Source organism: Hetaerina americana, unplaced genomic scaffold, assembly GCF_022747635.1.
Source record: "Hetaerina americana unplaced genomic scaffold, ioHetAmer1.1.p SCAF_92, whole genome shotgun sequence".
NCBI lineage: Eukaryota > Metazoa > Arthropoda > Insecta > Odonata > Calopterygidae > Hetaerina > Hetaerina americana.
The window spans coordinates 652,501-673,527 of NW_027287561.1; the positions used below are offsets into that span (position 1 = coordinate 652,501).

At 38.5% G+C, this 21,027-nt stretch overlaps 1 protein-coding gene across 1 annotated transcript in view; it reads left to right on the forward strand.

Moving 5' to 3' along the window:
• Positions 1 to 21,027, forward strand: part of LOC139699830 (protein FAM135A) — a 161,173-nt gene that overhangs the window by 111,771 nt on the left and 28,375 nt on the right. The window contains exons 5-8 of the mRNA XM_071598264.1: positions 4,167 to 4,286; positions 6,845 to 7,000; positions 11,163 to 11,427; positions 19,290 to 19,678. Coding sequence (XP_071454365.1) covers positions 4,167 to 4,286; positions 6,845 to 7,000; positions 11,163 to 11,427; positions 19,290 to 19,678 — 930 coding nt within the window. The remainder of the gene's footprint in view (positions 1 to 4,166; positions 4,287 to 6,844; positions 7,001 to 11,162; positions 11,428 to 19,289; positions 19,679 to 21,027) is intronic.

Sequence of the window (21,027 nt, forward strand, 5' to 3'; positions counted from 1 at the left end):
CCGTGCGTCGTGCCCGGCAGCGGGGGACGCAAGGCTTCCGCGGTCGTCATCCCACAAAACCCTTGCAAGGAAAAACCGACAGAAGACGCAGAAGAAGAAGGCCACATTAGTGAGAATAGGAACGTGGAATGTTAGGACAATGATGAAGCCAGGGAAATTGGAGAACATTATGCGAGAGAGGGAAAGGGGACAAATAGATATTTTAGATCTATGCGAGGTGAGACGGAAAGATAGCGGGGATTACTGGAGTGATAATTTTAGAATAATATACAGCGGTGGGGACGAGAGCAAACGAGGAGTTACCATAGTATTAAATGAAGAGGTAGGAAGAAGCATAGTCAACATAGAGCAGGTAACGGATTGATTATTACTAATAGATATAAAAGCAGAACCGACGAACTTGGTTATCATTCAAGTATACATGCCACTGAGCAACCATACGGAGAAAGAGGTCGATAGGATATACGATCAAATAGAGGACATAATCGCGTGTGTTCCTGCAGGGAAACATTTGATAGTGATGGGGGATTGGAATGAGACGGTAGGCAAAGGAAGAGATGGTGATGATGTGGGGGATAAAGATTTAGGCACGAGGAATAACAGCGGGGACAAAGCCGTTGAGTTCTGCAGAAGACAGGGGTTAGTCATCACCAATACTTGGTTTAGACACCACAAAAGACGCAGGTATACATGGAAAATGCCAGGTGACTCAGGAAGATATCAGATAGAATATATTCTGGTTAAACACAGGTTTAGGAACAGTGTGACAAATTCCCACAGCTTCCCGGGGGCGGATGCGGACTCAGACCACAATTTAGTTGTTATGAAATGAAGCGTCCGTTTCAAAAAGATAAGGCAGGGGCGGCGAGTTAGAAAATGGAACGTAGAAGCATTAAATGGTTTGAAAAAAAGAAATACAAACAGGCGGTAGAGGAAATCATGGGCGATGGTAAAGAGCTAAGTACTATCGAAGAAAAATGTGAAAGTTTGAGGAAAGGGTTATCTAAAGCCGCAAAAGACACTATTGGAACTGTTAAAGCTAAAAGGACTAGGAAACCATGGATCACGGATGAGATGATTACAAAGATGGATAGGCGGAGAAAATGGAAGAATGTAAATACAGAGTTAGGCAAAATGAAGTACAAAGAATTAAATAAGAAATAGAGGCGGGCAACAAATAAAGCTAAATAAGCATGGTGGAAGACCCAGTGTAAGGATATGGAAATTTGGCAGAGGAAGGGGGAAATTAGTGCGCTGTACAGTAAAGTTAAATCTTTATCAGGAAGTAAGAAAGGGAGGTCAATGAAAGCAGTTAGAGATAAGGCGGGTAAGATAATAGTTGACGCAGGAAAATCCAATGGAGATGTAAGGAATATATACAGAAATTGTATAGTAAAGAACTTAGACCATCAAAGTTAGACATAGGAAAGGAACATGACGTGGAGGAAGATAGCTTAGGTCCAGGCATACTAGGCAATGAGAAAGAAAGGGCATTAAGGGAGATGAAGCTAAATAAGGCCATGGGGGTGGATAACATTCATTCGCAACTACTGAAATGTTTAGGAAAATGTGGCAGGAAGAGGCTATATGGGCAGATTCATAGTATCTATGAGGAAGGAATCTGGCCGGGAGACTTTGTGCGATCAGTTTTAGTTCCTATCCCGAAAAGGGTAAAGGCTACATCATGTGAGGACTACAAGACAATAAGTTTGATATCCCATGCAGCTAAAGTTGTTCTCAGGATCATAAACAAAAGGATAGAGAGTAGGGCAAATGATTACTTAGGGGATGATCAGTTTGGGTTTAGGAAGGGGAGAGGTACGCGTGATGCCATTGCAGTAATGAGATTATTAATCGAGAGGAATATAGAACACAACCAGGAGGTATTTGCCTCTTTCGTAGATTTCGAAAAAGCGTTTGATAGAGTGAAATGGGAAAAACTAATGAGTCTATTGCAAAAAATAGGAATAGATTGGAGGGAAAGGAGGCTAATCCGCAACCTGTACATGTCTCAGACTGCTCAGGTGCGGGTGGGGAACGGGGAGTCCGGATGGGCAGTGTTAGGAAGAGGTGTAAGGCGGGGTTGCCCATTATCACCATTGCTGTACAACCTGTATGCAGAGGAAATGATCAAAGAGGCATGGGAAGAACTCGAGGTAGGAATGAAAGTGGGCGGGGAATTCGTAAAATCAGTTAGGTTTGCTGATGACCAAGCTTTAGTTTGTCAGTCAGCCAAGGGGCTGCAAGCATTGCTGAGTGAATTGGAAATTCAGTGCGACAGGTATGGGATGAGAATCAATATTAATAAAACAAAGGTTATGCGATTTTCTAGAAAGAAAAAGGCCAAGCTTAACATTAAAATAGGAGGGCAAAAACTAGAGCAGGTAGAACAATTTACATATCTCGGTAGTGTTTTAGACCAACACGGTCAAAGTAGTAGGGACGTAAGGAGAAGAATTGCGCTAGGCAAAGAGGCTTTCACAAGGAGGAGGGAGTTGATGACGGGGACTTTGAGTAAGGATGTTAAGAAGAGACTCGTAAAAACTTTGATATGAAGCGTAGCTATGTGCGGCGCGGGAACGTGGTACGATAGACGTAGACTGGAGGCTTTTGAAATGTGAATTTGGAGAAGAATGGAGAAGGTGAAATGGACAGAGAAGAAAACAAATGAGGAAGTACTTGGTATGGTGGGCGAAGAGAGGGGTTTGTTGGGAGAAATCCTGTGGAAGCAGGAAAAGTGGATGAAGGGAGTACTGATCGGCAGTGGGATGTTGAAGACTGCAATAGAGGGGAGAATGTTAGGCAAACGAGGAAAGGGAAGGAACAGGATAGGGATGTTGGACGGGATGAAGGGAGGAAGAAAGTACTCAGAGATGAAGAAGGATCTGATATAGAGTAGGATGTTGTGTTTTGCTAGGGGCCACAAATTATTTAATTAGTAATTACGTCCATCCAAAAACCTACCTTAACCGGTAGATTGCCTAATAATAATAATAATAAATACATATATATATATATATATATATATATATATATATATATATATATATATATATATATATATATAACACTTTTTGAAAGTCTCACGGATGTGAATAATAATGTATAACACCTAGCACTAGTGGACACAGACAAAAACACAGAAACACACAAAAAAGAGACTATTTTTCGAATTTTCAGTGGTCGTTGCCACCTTTATCAAGGAAGAGAGGGACAGAACTGAAGGGAATACGAGGGCTGGAGCGATGGATGGAAGGGGAAGGTGGGGAGAGAATTCCGACGGGACGGGTTTGGAGGGGCAGCGTTAGAAGGGTGGGGAAAATGTAGAAGGTGATGGGGGTGGAAGGGGGATGAAAATATAATTAGAGCAGGGTAATTAGTGCGTAATATTGATTCCTGGCCAGTTCCAGGACTCCAAGAGCCAGATGAAGGATTGCTCTAATGTTTTCAGTTTCAGAGGAGGATCAGAGGGTGGGAGGGATGCTATGATGGATACACTATAGCAATTATCAAAGGGAGTGTTGTGTTCGGAGGCGTGTTTGGGGATAGGGAGCATGTCAATTAAGGAAGAGTTTTTGCATGTGATATGGGTGGCAATAGTTGCCACCCATATCACACAAAACGCTCTATTCCTTACTCCCTATCCACAAGAGGACACAGAATTGGTAGTGACCCTGATTCCCTTGATTATATATATATACACACATATATATATATATATATATATATATATATATATATATATATATATATACATATATATATATATATATACATATATATATATATATATATATAATATGTATTTCTGTTCGGAGGAGGTGTTGTTGCTTGGACGGAAGCCACGGACTGAGCGTGAGAAGGGGATGGAGAGGGGATCAAAAAGTTACCCCAAAGCCGTAGACAACCCCAAAAAATAAATTTGTAGTTTCATTAAATAAGATTCAAATGGCAGCCTGAATGAAATATTTGTAGTCCATTTATGTATTTTTCAGTGCCACAATCTCTTAGATGAAGTTCATTGTTTTTGTGATCTTTTCTAGCATTGTTTTAATGAATGAAAGTATTCTCTTTCTATAATAGGTATACATGTTATCTATAAGAGAATCCATATATTATTTAAGTTATAAAAATAACTATGCATAACATTTTCTATTTAATTTCAGGATTGCCCAAAGAATACCAATCAAGGAACAAGCAACTTAAATTACCAGCAGCGATTACCTACCTCTCTTTTATTGAACAATAAGTTCACTAGTGCTGACTTTCAATGGGACAGGCTTAAGGTGAGAAATTTTACATTGATATTAATAAGTTTGAAACATGCTGTCTCATTCTTTTAGAGTTGTCCTTTTGGTCTCCATCAATGGCCCTGCTAGAATCCATTTTTGGCAGTTAACCACAAAGATGGAAAGTGCAATCACACCATGGTCGTGGGCAAAGAGGAAGAAAAGAGAACCAGGGCAGAGGTTGTTGAGAAAGCAGAATCCCTTAGGAAAAAATTTCCTTTCCTCCGTGAAATGGTAACACAATGTGCTTTAAGCCTTTAAGTACAGCGAGCCAATGCATCCCCTTTTGCATCTCAGGTGAAAAGTGTGGCAGGCCGGCATTTTGGCTCATATGTAGGCTAGTGTTTAAATTGCCATGATTTACTAAATTTTTATTGCATTTTATGTTTTGTTTCTATTATCAAAATATGAATTGTCTGCTTTATTTAACTTTATTTTCTACTGAATGTTCTTCATTAAGTATGAACATTACTGTAATTTTAACGTTGAACTGTTAACATGTGGGGAAGCTCAGCCTAATCATATGCTCGTTTTTTTGTAAGTGGTCTTTCCACAACAAAATCCCACCGAAAGAGTAATATGTTAATTCGGGCAGCCTCATGGATGTGTTATAATGAGTCTGTTTTGATACAAACTGCTAAATAAGACCTGAGTGATAGGTCCGACACCAGGATACCACATGAGAGCGATGCACTTGCATGCGCCATGGGTCAGGAGGTCGGAGAGTTAATTACTTGCTAAAAATAAAAAACGCATGTACTTATTGAATGGCCCTCGTACAATGCTACTTAAAGCACAACTTTGGAGTAAAACAAATTTGCATTTTTCCACGGGTTTAGTGGTAATGTACAATGTCCTTCGATCCTCAGAACTATCTTCAGGTATATGACAAGATTCAAATTGTCAATATTATGCCTCTTTGAGGATGGGGGGAGGAAAAGAGTGAAGAGTAAGGTAGATGGGGAAATATGGAAAAAAAACCAAAGTCAACAGGGAAACCAAATAAATGGAGAGTTGAAAAGAGGGGGAGATAAACACGTGTGGTCACTATTGAGAGGAGGGGGGCAGGTAGCTGGTACCCTGGTGGTAGGAGGGAGGGAAGCATGCAGAAGGGTTGGGTGGAAAGGGGACATGGAAGGGAAAGAGGCAGGTTGAGGATGAGGTTAAGGTGATTCTAAGAAGAACATTATGATAAAGGGTTACCTCTGCTCTCACCCTAGCATCATGCTTTTATGCCTGACTTGAGTCAGTCTAAAATTCCAAAATCCTAGCCAAATATAATTGCCAATGCTGCACTTTTTCTTTTCACTGGGTAAGTCGGTACATTTTCATTTTATGAAAAATACCATTCATATTATTGGAACTAGAAGAGCTTAGGGTAGTAGATTATTCACTGACAAACCCTGTGCCTATTGATAAAAAGGGGTACAAGCAATACCAAGGCATCCTAGAAACTACCTATAATATAGTTATAGTAGTCTCCTGTTGAGTTCTTTCACAATATCCGGAAAAATGGGGATTCCTGATAACTGCAGACTTTTCCAGTTGAAACAATGTAAATGATGTTACATTGAAGTAATAATGAGAGAGAATTATTTTATGTCTTGAAACATTATTAAGAATAGATTGAAAAGTGCTTTAGTGTATAAGATCCCTGTTTTAAATTATTTTATTTTTTTGAATCCAACAATGCATCAGTATCAACTTTCATTTTAACTGTCTTTAACTGGCATGGTAAATACAAAAGATGTGAAATCAAAAACTTTTTCCTACCGATGACACTATAAACCCCATCTTTCTCAGAAGAGCATCTGGTGAAATTGGTGAGGGAAAGGTAAAGCATGTGTTGGTCAAATCACACCAGATGGATTTATACTATTTTGGGATTTGATGTAAGTATTGTGAAATTCACTTCTGCATTATTTCTTTGTGTTTGCCTTAAATGGTATTTAAGTTAAACTAACTAAATCCTACCAAGAATGCTTCCAAAATTCGAAGTCACAAAAATAAGTGTACAAGAGAGAATAACTTTCTAGTAACCTTTAAATTTCAGCATAATTTGGGAAAACATTCTCCACATTATGTAAAATCAGAAATTAATCAGATGTGTGCAGTTAATAGACATAAAATGCCAGAGCCATTAAAAATGTCAATCAATTAAAAGTAGCACAGTCCATTTGGTCACCTTTATTGACGGCAATACCTTCGTTAAACTTATGATCTCAATCTTTCCCAGAGAGCATTTCTCTAAATGAGCTAATTAATAAATAAAAAATTGGATAGCCTGACATTCGGAATACAGCCATGGTGTCCATTTACATAACCGTTTGAACATACTTAAATCAGAAATGTACAAGGAATCAGAACATCTAGTCAACAATTTAGATGCTGCTGTTTCCTAAATAATTACAAAATAAATGGCCAAATATACCAAATTCTAATAATATTGGTGATGCCCTCAGCATATCAAGAATAAATTGTACATCAATGCTTGCTAAAGTCAAATTTGAAAATGGGTTTCATTCAATGGAGGAAATTTGTTTATTTTTTTGCAGATGGTAGAAGTGGAAGAAGAATTTGTTGCACTAGCCAACAGTGACATTGCCCAGTTATGTGCAGAGAATATATTGCTTTGGCAACATTTCCTCGAGGCCTTTACTTGCAAGGACCCAGTTCATCAACACCTTGCTAGGCACCATCACAATCTCAGGGTGAGTACACCACAGGTCATATGGTTAAAGTTATCCAAGTACTGTCACATTTTATGCCTGACTGAAATAACTATTATATCTGTGAGGGATTCTTCACATGAGCCATATTCCTTCACTTTTCACAAGAAACGAGTAATTTTTAGAGTTAGAGTAAAAAAAGAAGCACATCAAAGGTAATCACTTAACTACTTAGTAATCATTTTTTACACTGTTATTTCTAGTCCTCTTTTGAAAAATAAAAAGTATCAAAATGTCATGGGATCAATAGACTGCGGGTAGGCATCATGGTGAGAGCCATGAGAATAAAGTATGATAATCATTGTGACAGCAAACAAAAGGAAAGCACACTGCAAGTGTAAGTCAGCATATCACAGCACGTACTTACTAAATTTATGTTCCAAGAGAGCAGGTGTCAAACATTTTCTGACCAAAAAGTGACTGACACTTCTCAATAAAAAAATTATGCAAGTATTAACAAAATAGCATTTATTTCATCTTAAAAAGTAAACCATTGTGCATTATCAAGAGATAGTATAGATCTAGGTGAAGTTTGCTCAAGCTTCCCATTGGGTCAGGTCTTCCATGGCTTACGTTTTGATGACCAACTCATTTATTATGCTCATGGCATTGAGTGCCAATTACCACTTTCTGCCTGGTATACTTGTATATATGCTCACCATACGCGCAGGTGTCACCTGATTGGTCAGCATTTGTTGTCTCCACTCCTTGCCTCCTGATTAGTTGAGACACCCTGCACTTCCTCCCTTTTCAGCATAACGAAAAAAACAGTTTCCAAATCATCACTGGTAAACCTGTAACAACCCTAGCTCCCCTTGAACCTATCCACCAGACCCCTTGTAGTAAGCACAGTTCAGGTATTCTAGACTTCTGTGTCTCTCTCAGCCTTCCCTTTGATGTCACACCTACCTTAGTGCACTCCTATACCTCTGACCACCTTCCACTTTTATTTCGCTTACCAATCTCCTCTCTCAAAACCTTACCTCACCCCCTTCAAAGGTGATTAAAGACTGGAAACGAGTTCTGTCCACTTTGGAAGTTGTTTTGTCTTCCGCATTGCCTCTTGTCACGCCCTCACCGGCAGATTAAGAGGAACGCGCATATTTTCTTTCAAGAACCCTTCTTAACGCACACGAGTCTGCTTCGTATTCTGCTGACAAACCGCCACAAGACCACGGCCACTTTCCCCTGGGTGTTGTGGAACTCATTTTGCAAAGGAACTCAGCGGTTAAGCAAAGATATTGCCTCCCTGACAGCCAAGCAACTTACAACCACTTGTGTGCCCGAGTTAAGCGTGACTTTTTTGGGTGAGAAATGGAACTACTACGTCGCCAAGTTGTCATTCAAGGGTAATTCTCTCTGGCATGTATCCCAATCCCTTCATCAAAACCCAAAAACCCACTTTCCTCCACTCTGCCACAACGGATCCTACATCTTCAATTCTCAGTCGAAGGTCGAAATCCAGGTAAACCATCTCCAAAACACTATGACCCCTTAATTCCTCCCCCTCCAAAATGGACTCCCATCCTTTCATTACCCTTTCACCCCTAATAAATTCAGGAAGTCAAGGCCTGCATTTACTCCATCCCTACCCGCAAGGTCCCTAATCTTGATAAAATTACCAACATCCATCTCAAAAACGCCGGATCCTCCCTAAAATTCCTCTCTTTAACCGCGGACCTCTTCAACCAAATTTACTTAGTTTCTACTTCCCATCCGGCTGTAAAATTGGTAAAGTCACCCTAATCCCTAAACCAGGAAAAGACCCCACCGCCCTCAATAACAGCCATCCCATCACCCTCCTTTCCAACCTTTCCAAAATCCTCAAATAAATCTTCTACGTCACCTTGACTCCCATGCCAGAGAGAATAGCACCATCCGCAAGGAACAGATTGGATTTCGAGAGCATTCTTCTGCCCCACACCAGACTCTCCTCCCAACAACACATGCACACTGTCTAAAAAATATACTCACCAATGAGTCATTCCTATGCTTGTCTATTTCATTTTACATTGACGAATGCATTACCCCCTTGTATATTCAAATGAATAATCACTGGTACTGCTAATGTAATTCTGCCTCACTCTCTTCTCTTCCTATCTCTTCACATGCAAATTTCCACAATATTTCATTCAACCAGTGTTTCTCCCTTAACATCCTATAATCCCTACCTGATTCAGCCACCAATAAAGAGGCGAGAACTTGCGAATCCATGTACATATTAGAATTCTAATTGTTTGAATTTCCCAAGCTGAACCATCACCACTATATCCTTACTGCTCCCCCCCCCACACCCCATACATAAATATATACAGAGAGAGATATATAAATACAGGATTATGGGCCTGATATATGTATCAAGTCAAAATCACTGACACAAAACTCATCTATTTGTTGGAACACATCTGTAAAAACTTATTCAAATACACCACAGGGTATCTGGAGAGCCCATTCCAAAGAAATTCTCCCCATCTGGAAACCTTGGCTTCTGGGGATTTTTTTAGTAACAATATTAACTTAGCTAGCAGGGGGCCAGTGGATGCAAAGGTAATGGGTGGAAGAAGCACAGTGGGCAGCCCAGGATTGTTGGAAGACAAAAAGTAACAATGACACCCCAATGCTTGCAGTCATGATAAAAAGCAAGACATTTCTGAAGTGTGAATAACTGGTAGAAAAATGGGGACAAAGTGACAAATAATAGAGAGAGTAGATTTAATTTTTGCTATTTGAAAAAAATGACTTCACAAAAAGGTTATGAGTTTCGAGTTCAGGGAGAGTTGTTAAGTGCTAGGGAGGGGTAAAATGACATCTTGGTGGCCATAATCAATATGATGCACAAATCATGCAAATATTATTACTAGATGGAGTTCAGAATCTTTTTTCTCTGTAATGCCACCCTCACATAATATTAATTGTTATTTTAGACACCAAAATTTTTCACAATTGATTAAAGAATGTTTTATTCATTTTTGTATCACTCCTACATGTGTACCTACTTTCTCCCATATTGTAATCATCAGCATCATTGTTTTTCTTCTATACTATGCGGCTCAGAGTGTTCACTTCCCTCTGCTTTCCATTTTCCTATTCATAATATCCTCTTTCTTTTTTCAAAGTGCCCATGCATCATTTTCCTCCTCTCCCCTTCTCCTTCTCCTCCTCTGACTCTCCTTCTCCTCTCCTTCTCCTCTCCTTCTCCTCATCTTCCCTTCTCCTTCTCCTCCTCTGCTTCCCTTACCAAACTCAACATTTCTCAGTTACCATTCACTTCTGATACACTTTCTTACCCTCACTTTAATTGCTGTTAGCTTGTTCCACTCTTCCCTTATTTTATTTATATCTCCTCAATCCTTGCATCACTCAACCAGCTGATTTTTGACTTCCTGCTCCAAATCTTCATAATCTTCATATGCATCCTATCTCTTTTCAATGACATCCATATGCACTACCACATAGGAAACACTCCATGACACCTTTCCAATCAACCTTGTGTATCCAAATTCATGATACGACTTAGGATGCTGCTTTTTTTCAAAAATTTCTCTTTCCTAACCACTTGCCATGTTTATCTTGTTTTCCCCTTCTCACTCCTCTCTGTATAGATATTTTTTGCCCGTCTCCTTATCTAGTAGTTTTCGTTTCACATAGATCTTAATCCCCTCTGCCTTTGTTATTTTCATTGCAGTCATAATGAAAGCTAGAATGGCAAAAATACTCATGAATTTATGTAATGTCATGCCAGGCATATACGTTCAGCAAATTAGCACAACCTTTCACAGTCGGTTTGAAATCTTTGCGCTTGCACAAATTTTTGTCACTTAACTTTCTATTTTTATCATCCCATCATGTCCAAGTACCCTTATGCCTAGTTGCTAATGTTTGTGGCTGAATGCACTATTGCTTCAGAAATGTCAATTTAACCATTATCAATAAGAATTACACACAGTCCAATTACTGGTTGTATCCAGCTGATTTTTATTAACTAATAGTATGCAAAATTCAACAATAGAAATAGCAAATAACTTAAAATCATGTTTTATGATGAAATAAAATGAAAAAAACTCCCAATAAACATGATATTGAAATATTAAAATGATAAATGTGTTGAGATATTTATAATTGTTTTCATTTCTTTATGAAACAGGTGAAGAGATTTGCTGAGGCATTTTTTGTGATTGACAATCCCCGCCAATCTGCTGCTGGTTGCTATGATGCAACATATTACCAAAGCTACCTTGCAGCTTCAGAATCCTTGAGACGCTCACGATACCTTGCCTCCTTGCCACCACTGCCTATTCAGTGTACAGAGCTGGATGGTGATGCTTCAACACTGCCCATTATCTTCGAGGATCAATACCAAGAAGTATCTGAGTTTGCAAGGCGGCGCTCAGTTGCTACTCGAAAATCAGGTAATAATTCACTGTATAAATGTTATCGCTTAGTTAATATGTGCAGACCACTTACATTAGTTAGAAGAGAAAATAATAAAATGTATATAAACCACACTTCAAGAGATTAATATCTATTCACCTTTTGACATGGTCAAGCAAAAATTGCATGAGCATAGAAAAGGAGGAAATGTATCAAAGTTACTTTCCAGCCATTTGGATGGTAGGCATTAACAAGCATTTTGTACTACAAAATAATTAAAAGTGCTGTCACTTGAACATGAAGTACCACAGATATCTGTCCTTGGGCCACTTCTTTTATCATTTATAAAAATGGCATTGGTCCAGGCTTACTCAATGGCGAGATAGAAAAGGCATTAAGGAAAATGAAATCAAATAAGGCCATGTGGGTAGACAAATTTCCTGTGGAACTACTAAAAGCTTTAGGAAAATATGGGAGGAAGAGTCTTTATGAAATAATTTGTTGCATTTATGAGAAAGCAATCTAACCAGAAGACTTTGTCAAATCAGTGTTAGTTCCTGTTCCTAACATAGTACGGGCTACATTATGTGAAGACTGAAGAACAATAAGTTTGATTTTCCACAGCTAAAGTGGTTCTCAGGGTCATTAACCAGAGGATGGAGAGAAGGGCAAATGATTACTTAGGGGATGATTAGTTTGAAGAGACACACATGACCCCAATGCAGTAATGAGATCACTAATCGAGGGGAATACGGAATGCAATCAGGACATATTTGCTTGTTTCATAGATTTTGAAAAGGGATTTGATAGAGTAATTTGGGAAAAACAAATGAATATATTGCAGAAAATAGGAATAGATTGGAGGGATAGGAGATTAATCCACAGCCTGTTCATGATTCATACTGCTCAGTTGAGAGTGGGGGACAGAGAGTCCGGATTGGCAGTATTAGGAAGATGTTTAAGGCAGGGTTGCCCATTATCACCGGTGCTGTTCAACATATATGTGAAGGAAATGATTAAAGAGGCATGGGAAGAACTGGAGATAGGAATGAAAGTTGGTGGGGAATTCAAAAAATCATTTAGGTTTGCTGATGACCAAGCTCTAGTTTGTCAGTCAGCCAAAGGGGGTGCAATTGGTGAATGAATTGGAAATTCAGTGCATTAGATATGGGAAGAGAATGAAACAAATTCTATGTGGTTTTCCAGAAAGAGAAAGGATAATTCAAACATTAAAACAGGATGGCCAAAAGTAGAGCAAGTGGATCAGTTCGAAGCGTTTTAAGCCAAAATGGTCTAAGTACAACGGAAGGAGAAGAATTGCATTAGGCAAAGAAGCTTTCACAAGGAGGAGAGAATTGATGACAAGGACTCTGTGTAAGGATATTTATGAAAGGCTAATTAAAACTTTGATATGGAGCATGGTTATGTACCGCATGGAAACATGGTTATTAAAGCAGGATAATAGGCATAGATTGGAATCTTTTGAAATGTGATTTTGAAGAAGGATGGAGAAGGCTAAGTGGACAGAAAGGAAAACAAATGAGGAAGTGCTAGGTGTGGAGGGCAAGGAGAGGGGATTGTTGCAAAAAATCAAAAGGCGGTAGGAAAGATGGATGCAAAGCATATTTATCGGCAGTGGGATGCTAATGACTGTGATAGAGAGGAGTATGTTAGGCATGAGGGGAAGGGACAGGAATAGGATAGGGATGCTGGATAAAATGAAGGGAGGAAGGAAGTATACAGAGATGAAGAGGGACCTTGTGGTAGGGTAAGATGATGGGTTGTGTTTTGTTAGGAAAGACAAGAGAAATATTTGGTTGTTTTTTCCACCCAAAACCTACCTCAACTGGTAGATAATCTAAAATAGGTAATGACTTACCATTTTATTTGCAGTCACCTCCAGTGCTATATACAGATGATACTCCTTTGTTATGCACACATAAAGAATATGAGGCATATTCAAAAAGGAAGGGCCATTTTCTAAAATTAAAATAGTGGAGAGTTAGAGCAAAGTTGCATGCATGCAATACTATTTAGTGGTTGTTTCTGAAGCCACATAAGTTAATGTTTTGATTCAGTAGTTGTTTGCTTTTTGGTGAATTTTGATAACATATCTGGGTAAACTGTTGCTCCTACTCCCACCAGTTGCAAATTGTGAGCTGTGATTACATTTTTGTGTGCAAAAGGATCTATCATCAGCTTCCCAAATTCATTGGAACTTGTACCTAGTTTATGGACCTAAAGTAATGAGTGAAGTAAAAGTTAGACAATGGTGTCAAGACTTCAAAAATGACCACAAAAATGTGCATGATGAAGAGTGGAGTGGCAGACCCAGTATCCAGGCCAATGAAATTGTTGAAACAAGTTGACCAATATCTACAATCTGATTGATGATTAGTGCTCTGGCTGATAACTTTCTTCTTGTTGGATGCACCAATATTTGCACGATTTTCATGAAAAAGCTTGGAAATCACAAAACCTTGACCATGGTGAGTGCCAAAAATGCTTACCGACCAAGGCCAAGGTTAAGATTCAATATTTTGGTTGGGAACTTTTTCATCACCCATCCTACAGTCCCGACCTTGCACCCAGTGATGATTCCCTCTTCTTTCACAAAAAACGCCTGGGTAGACAACAGTTTGAAGACGATAAGGAACTAAAGACCACAGTTGACAACTGGTTCAATTCCCACACAGTGAACTTCTATGCTGAGGGATTAAAGAAGCTGGTGCAATCTTACTTAAAGTGCTTGGAAGTGATCAGCAATTATGCAGGAAAAAGAAGTAGGCTTGTAAGAAACTAAAACCATCAAAAAAACAAATTGAGCAGCTTCAGGCATGACGTGGGGGAAGTCGAACATAATGAATGACTGAATCATAGCACTTTTTCACTAGTGGGAAGGTTATCAAGTGGAAAAGTGCTACGATCAGTTATTCATCATCAATAAAAACTTTTTCTAACGAATATATTTTTTATGAGCAAACGCCCTTACATTTCAATTATGTCTCATATAATGAGGTGCGGAGAAGAGAAAATGAGACGTAAAACATGTAAACAGAATGGTTAAGTGATAATGAATTCTTCTTAAATGACACAAAAAATGCTAATTTGCTAGTGTGAGAGAAATAAATAATGAAAAAATTGAATAAAACTGAAGTTTTGCCTGAGCAAAAATTTTTACCGGGAAGATCATGTAAATATGATACCTTTGTTATAAGCTAAGTTGAGTACTGTATTACATAATAAATTTAAGTCACAAGTTTCAACACCATCAGTAATGACTTTCTGCTATACCTTCTTCTAGAGCCACATCACACATAGAATGTTATTTGAAAATTCAAAAAGAAAAAATATATTGTAGTCAAAGAAAAAACCATTAGAGCTCTTTTTGGTTTGAAGTGAAATGAGTACTGTAAGTCCTATTTTTTATTGATTGAAATTTTGATTTTCTTTTCTCTCTATATCATGGAACTACCATTACATGTCAAAGACAATTAAACTAGTACACCAGTAAGAGCAAACAACCATAATCACAGCAGATGGCATAAAGACAAATGGAAATTCTTTTTCTAGAAGAAACAAAAAAACATTAATTAAATGTATTTACCCAGAGAACCATACACAGAGGAGATGTAATCCATTTTATAGAATGGACAAATAATTCCTGCATAATCTATCTGGTCTAACCTTTTTATGAAAACTAATTAAAAATGTAAACCATTGTGAATCTCTGTGAAAAAATGGTTAAATAATTTCTTGGCAAAGTGCACTACTTTGCATACACGCTGTTTCATTTACTGTGCATCTACTATAAGCATATGAATGGATGTCTATATAATAACAATATTATATTTATTTCACTGTTGGCAAACTTTGGTATATTTGCGCGGCTATGCCAAATGAAAGTACAAAATTAGAAACAAAAAATGAAGAAGACGATTGCATTACATATTTGGCAATGAGTTCACCAAAAAATCACTGACACTGTAGTAATACCTTTTGGCAAGAAATGATTTGACCCTCATTTTAAATACTTGAACGGGAGAGGTGATGCCTTTGATTACATTGAGAATTCTATTAAATGTTACATAGGCAAAATGGTGGGGAGCTTCATTAAATTAAACCGCCAAATACATGGTCTGGAACTTTTAGACACACAGAGCTGGATTATTGATTGGCTTATATGCATATTATTTCTTGAATGGGAGGAGTTATCATGGATATTAGCATTAATTGAAAACTAATTAAGGTTTGCTCTATGAAACAGATGTATTTTAATTAATGGTTTCTGGCATAAATTTATGGAATCAATTCATATTGGAAATGAAAAATAGTAACTCTGCGATTCCACTGAAAAATTTTAATTACAAGACCACCCGGGTTTTGACGTTCAATGTCATCTTCAGTTGACAACTCTGATGGACATCCATCTATATATACTACCCTCAGGTAGTGGCAGGGAGGTGAGAGGGTTGGGTGGGGGAGGGAATTGAGTAATGATAGTTGGATGGAAGGATAGAAATATGAGGCACCCTATGAGGAGCATTCCTCCTATAGGCAGAGGAAAGTGGGTGGGTTTTAATGATTCATAGATGTTGTTATTATTATTATTAGATAATCTACCGGTTAAGGTAGGTTTTTGGATGGACACAGCTTCTAAATAAATATTTTGTGAATCCTCACAAAACACAAAATCCAGCATCCTACTCTATATCAGATCCTTCTTCATCTCTGAGTACTTTCTTCCTCCCTTCATCCCGTCCAACATCCCTATCCTGTTCCTTCCCTTTCCTCGTTTGCCTAACATTCTCCCCTCTATTGCAGTCTTCAACATCCCACTGCCGATCAGTACTCCCTTCATCCACTTTTCCTGCTTCCACAGGATTTCTCCCAACAAACCCCTCTCTTCGCCCACCATACCAAGTACTTCCTCATTTGTTTTCTTCTCTGTCCATTTCACCTTCTCCATTCTTCTCCACACCCACATTTCAAAAGCCTCCAGTCTACGTCTATCGACCTACTTCAATGACCATGTTTCCGCGCCGTACATAGCTACGCTCCATATCAAAGTTTTTACGAGTCTTTTCTTAACATCCTCACTCAATGTCCCTGTCATCAACTCCCTCCTCCTTGTGAAAGCTTCTTTGCCTAGTGCAATTCTTCTCCTTACATCCCTTCTACTTGGACAGTGTTGGTCCAAAATACTCCCGAGATACGTAAACTGCTCTACCTGCTCTAGTTTTTGCCCTCCTCTTTTAATGTTAAGCTTAGCCTTTTTCTTTCTAGAAAATCGCATAACCTTTGTTTTATTAATATTGATTCTCATCCCATACCTGTCGCACTGAATTTCCAATTCACTCAGCAATGCTTGCAGCCCCTTGGCTGACTGACAAACTAAAGCTTGATCATCAGCAAACCTAAATGATTTTACGAATTCCCTGCCCACTTTCATTCCTACTTCCAGTTCTTCCCATGCCTCTTTAATCATTTCCTCTGCATACAGGTTGAACAGCAATGGTGATAATGGGCAACCCCGCCTTACACCTCTTCCTAACACTGCCCATCCGGACTCCCCGTTCCCCACCCGCACCTGAGCAGTCTGAGACATGTACAGGTTGTGGATTAGCCTCCTTTTCTCCAATTTATTCCTATTTTTTGCAATAGACTCATTAGTTTTTCCCAATTCACTCTATCAAACGCTTTTTCAAAATCTACGAAAGAGGCAAATACCTCCTGGTTGTGTTCTATATTCCTCTTGATTACTAATCTCATTACCGCAATGGCATCATGCGTACCTCTCCCCTTCCTAAACCCAAATTGATCATCCCCTACGTAATCATTTGCCCTACTCTCGATCCTTTAGCTTATGATCCTGAGAACAACTTTAGCTGCATGAGATATCAAACTTATTGTTCCATAGTCCTCACATGATGTGGCCTTTACCTTTTTCAGAATACGAACTAAAACTGCTCTCACAAAGTCTTCCGGCCAGATTCCTTCCTCATGAATACTACGAATGAGCCCATATAGCCTCTTCCTCCCACATTTTCCTATAAATTCTGTGGGAATGTTATCCACCCCCACAGACTTATTTAGCTTCATCTCCCTTAATGCCCTTTCTATCTCATCGTCTAGTATGCCTGGACCTAAGCTATCTTCCTCTACGTCATGTTCCTTTTTTATGTCTCACTTTGTTGATCTAAGTTCTTTACTATACAGTTCGTCTACATATTCAAAAATCTTTTACACATCTCTGAGGCCAAGGCAGGGTGTGGGGGAAGTGGAAGGGTTTTTACCCACATAAGCGCGGGTATCGAGAAGTGGTAAGTTTAAGAGGGGGGAGTGGGAGGTGTACAAAAGGTCATTAACAATATCCTCTTTGGAGTGTACACTTTTTGAAATTTCAAGCTGCTCTAAAGCGTGTAGTCTAAGTCCTTTCTTTTCTACATGTAAAATTTCAAATTTAAAGTCACTACCATGGTTGTTTTCCAAAAAAATATTTTGCAACATGTGACATTGACTTTTTGTTCTTCAAGCAGGCCTTGTGCTCCTTCACCCGTTCTTGAAATTTCCGGTCGGTTTATCTAATATACATACACTGCATCACACTCACATCTTAACTTACACACTCCCCTTTTTTCACTTTAGAATTTTGTCTTTTGTGTGGGAAAGTAGGTTACTGAGGTTCGATTTATTATAATAGGCTAATTTAAACTTATCTTCCGGTGGTATTTTGCAAATTCTCATAGTAATGTGATCCAGATATAGGATTCTACGCCAATTGGCAGCAGAGTCTTGTGGCGGTTGGGTTTTATAATGTCTCTGACTGACAGTTGATTAAGTTTATTAAAATACTATTGATTAATGAGCTGCTTCTTTTATCCATTGTTTCTAGCTATTGTTTTTATTGCAGTTAATTCTTTTTCAAAATTGGTTTTTGACATGGGAATGTTCACCAACCTGTGAATCATGGAGTGGAAAATAGGATATCTTTTGGGAAAAACAATGCCTTGAGTGACAGTGAATCACTTGGTCAGTATAAGAATTTTTCCGAAAGATAGGAGAACTCTTAAGTGGTTGTTAATTTTAGAAATATTTGAATCAAGGAAGTTTAGGGAAATGTTGTCTTCTATTTTGCAAGTGAATACCAAATTGTGATTCAATGAATTCAGATGAGATAGTAACATTTTAAGTTGCCTTTTGGAACCTACCCGCACGCAAAATACATTATCTACATATCAATGCCAACGCAATACATTTTTGGTCAGTCCATTACCAGAGGAGAACAGATCCTTTTCAAAATGGTCCATGTAAATATCCGTCAGTAGCGGGGACAAAGGAGAGCCCATGGTATGGGTGAAGGAGCACCAAGTCTGCAATTACCTGTCCTCAACATTGTCCTAACATTCCAAGTTCCTATTCTAACTAATTTGGTCTTCTTCTGCATCTTCTGTGCTGCACCTACTGTTGGTTTTTCTTTGCAAGGCTTTTGTGCAATGACTGCCAAGGAAGCCTTGGCTCTACCACTGCCAGGTACAACATATGGCTGATGGGCCAAGTCCCATGGTTGCTAGGAATCATTTTCATTATGGTGTCCATCCTTACATTATTGGGAATAATAATTGATGTGGTAATTTTCCCTTGCCTTCCTCAAAAGTGTTTTTAATTCTTACCATCACTCAATGGCAGCCTATCTGGGCTCATGTCTGTTTAGCCGCCTGCAACCTATCTGGCATGGATCTACCAGTATCAATTATCATTACTCCCTCCAGCATAGCTCTAGGGGTCATGGGAACACATGAGCCCTTCCACCATGTTAAGGTTGTGGTCCATGGGAGGGATATAAAGTATATTAAATATTAAAATCCAAATTCTTGTCTTTATTTATATCTTTCCTCAGAGCCATTCCTTAACACAGGAGACCTGGATAAAAAGCATGATGGAATTTTGGGTGGCTCTCCCCTGGGAGTTATTGGATCAACTGGTATTGTCCCTAGTCAAGATGGGTCAACACCTAGGGTGGCCACTGGAGCTCCTGCCATCACTGCTTCCTCTGAAGACTGTAGTTGTGGAATTGTCGAGATTTTGGAATCGCGTTCGCACAAGATTCCAGCGCCAGCAAAACAGCCACTCCCAGCTCGGCCTCGTCAACCACTCCCCACCGAGGCATCAACTCTTCCCTTGAGCAGAGTAAATGCCGCTGATCACCAGGGACCCAAAACAACAGCTCCTGTTCCAGTTGTGTTTAGACAGCATGTGCCACAAATGCCAGTGCATCCAAAATATGAGGCAAGTAAAATACCCCAACAGGGAATATAATTTCCCTTTGAATCTATCTCTTTACTTTACTCTCTGAATCCTTTTAAGTTTACTTGAAGTTTAGACATATTGCTATCATTGACTGACATTATCTGATTATGTCAGGTTTTAGGTCCAGTATCTATATATTACTTTGGAATCACTCATTAAGGTAGGGGATACTTTAGCACTCCAACAAAAATGGGCAATTTTGACTTTGAAATTTGAAAATTCAAATTCTGTTGTCCCATGTGCCACTGGGGTCTTAATAAGCTGTTGCTTGTCATAATGGCCAAGAGGTTGAACCACTGGAGCGTATAGAACACTGTAGTATAAGGTGGATCATAAACCAGCAATCTTAGGTAGATCCATTAACCACCAGACTGATATAGCGGTGGTGGCCATTTTGACATACATACATCTATGCACACAGCACAGTAAAATCTCATTGTTTCAAAGATAAGGGGAAATTTTGGGCTTCAAATCTAATTCATATGATCTTCTAAATCCAGCCCTAATTTATCAGGATTTTCTTTTTATCCAGAGCAAATTCTGAAACATACAAATCATAACATTTTTAGGAAGCTAATGAATAATTATTTGTAGTACAAATGCTGTGTAGTGGTGTAAAATATTAAATACATCACTGTGATTTCTCACAGCAATTGCATAATATACTTCAGTCCTGTAATCAGACTTTAAATTAAGTAAAACAGTCTGTAAACTAGATTAGTTGCTATTCTGACACTGCTATTACTGATATGATGTTGTATAAAAGGTCTAAGTGATTTTTCCCTTGTTAATACCATATGAAATTTAGGCAAGGGAAAATTACTAATTATTTTGACAATTGGCAATAATTTCATATTTTTACATTCATGTTACTTTCCTAAAGTCATATGTGAGTTAACGGAAAATGTGTTGTTATTTAGGTTTCTGCACTCCATTGAGTGAAAATAAATGGAGGGCTGTTAAGTGCTATAGTTTATTTATTTTTTATTTATCTGGAATTTAATAAATCTTCAGATTAAGTTTGGTCTCATTTAGTCAGAATAAATAAGGTTTCATTCAAAAAAATTTCAATTATGCCTTGAGATACCATATTGGTACAATAAAACTGAAGTGTGATTTTATCAGTCCATTACAATACTAAGAGAATTGACCAGCAAGTTATTAATTCCATTTGTTGAGATATTTTTCAGAGGGAAACACTAAAAAAAAAAAGTGGCAATGAAATGGTGATTAGTGAACTTACATCCCATGACACAACTCCTGAAATGATTGCAACTAATAGAGCATAGTCTGCTCCCAAACCCCAATTATTCTAGTCAATACATAAT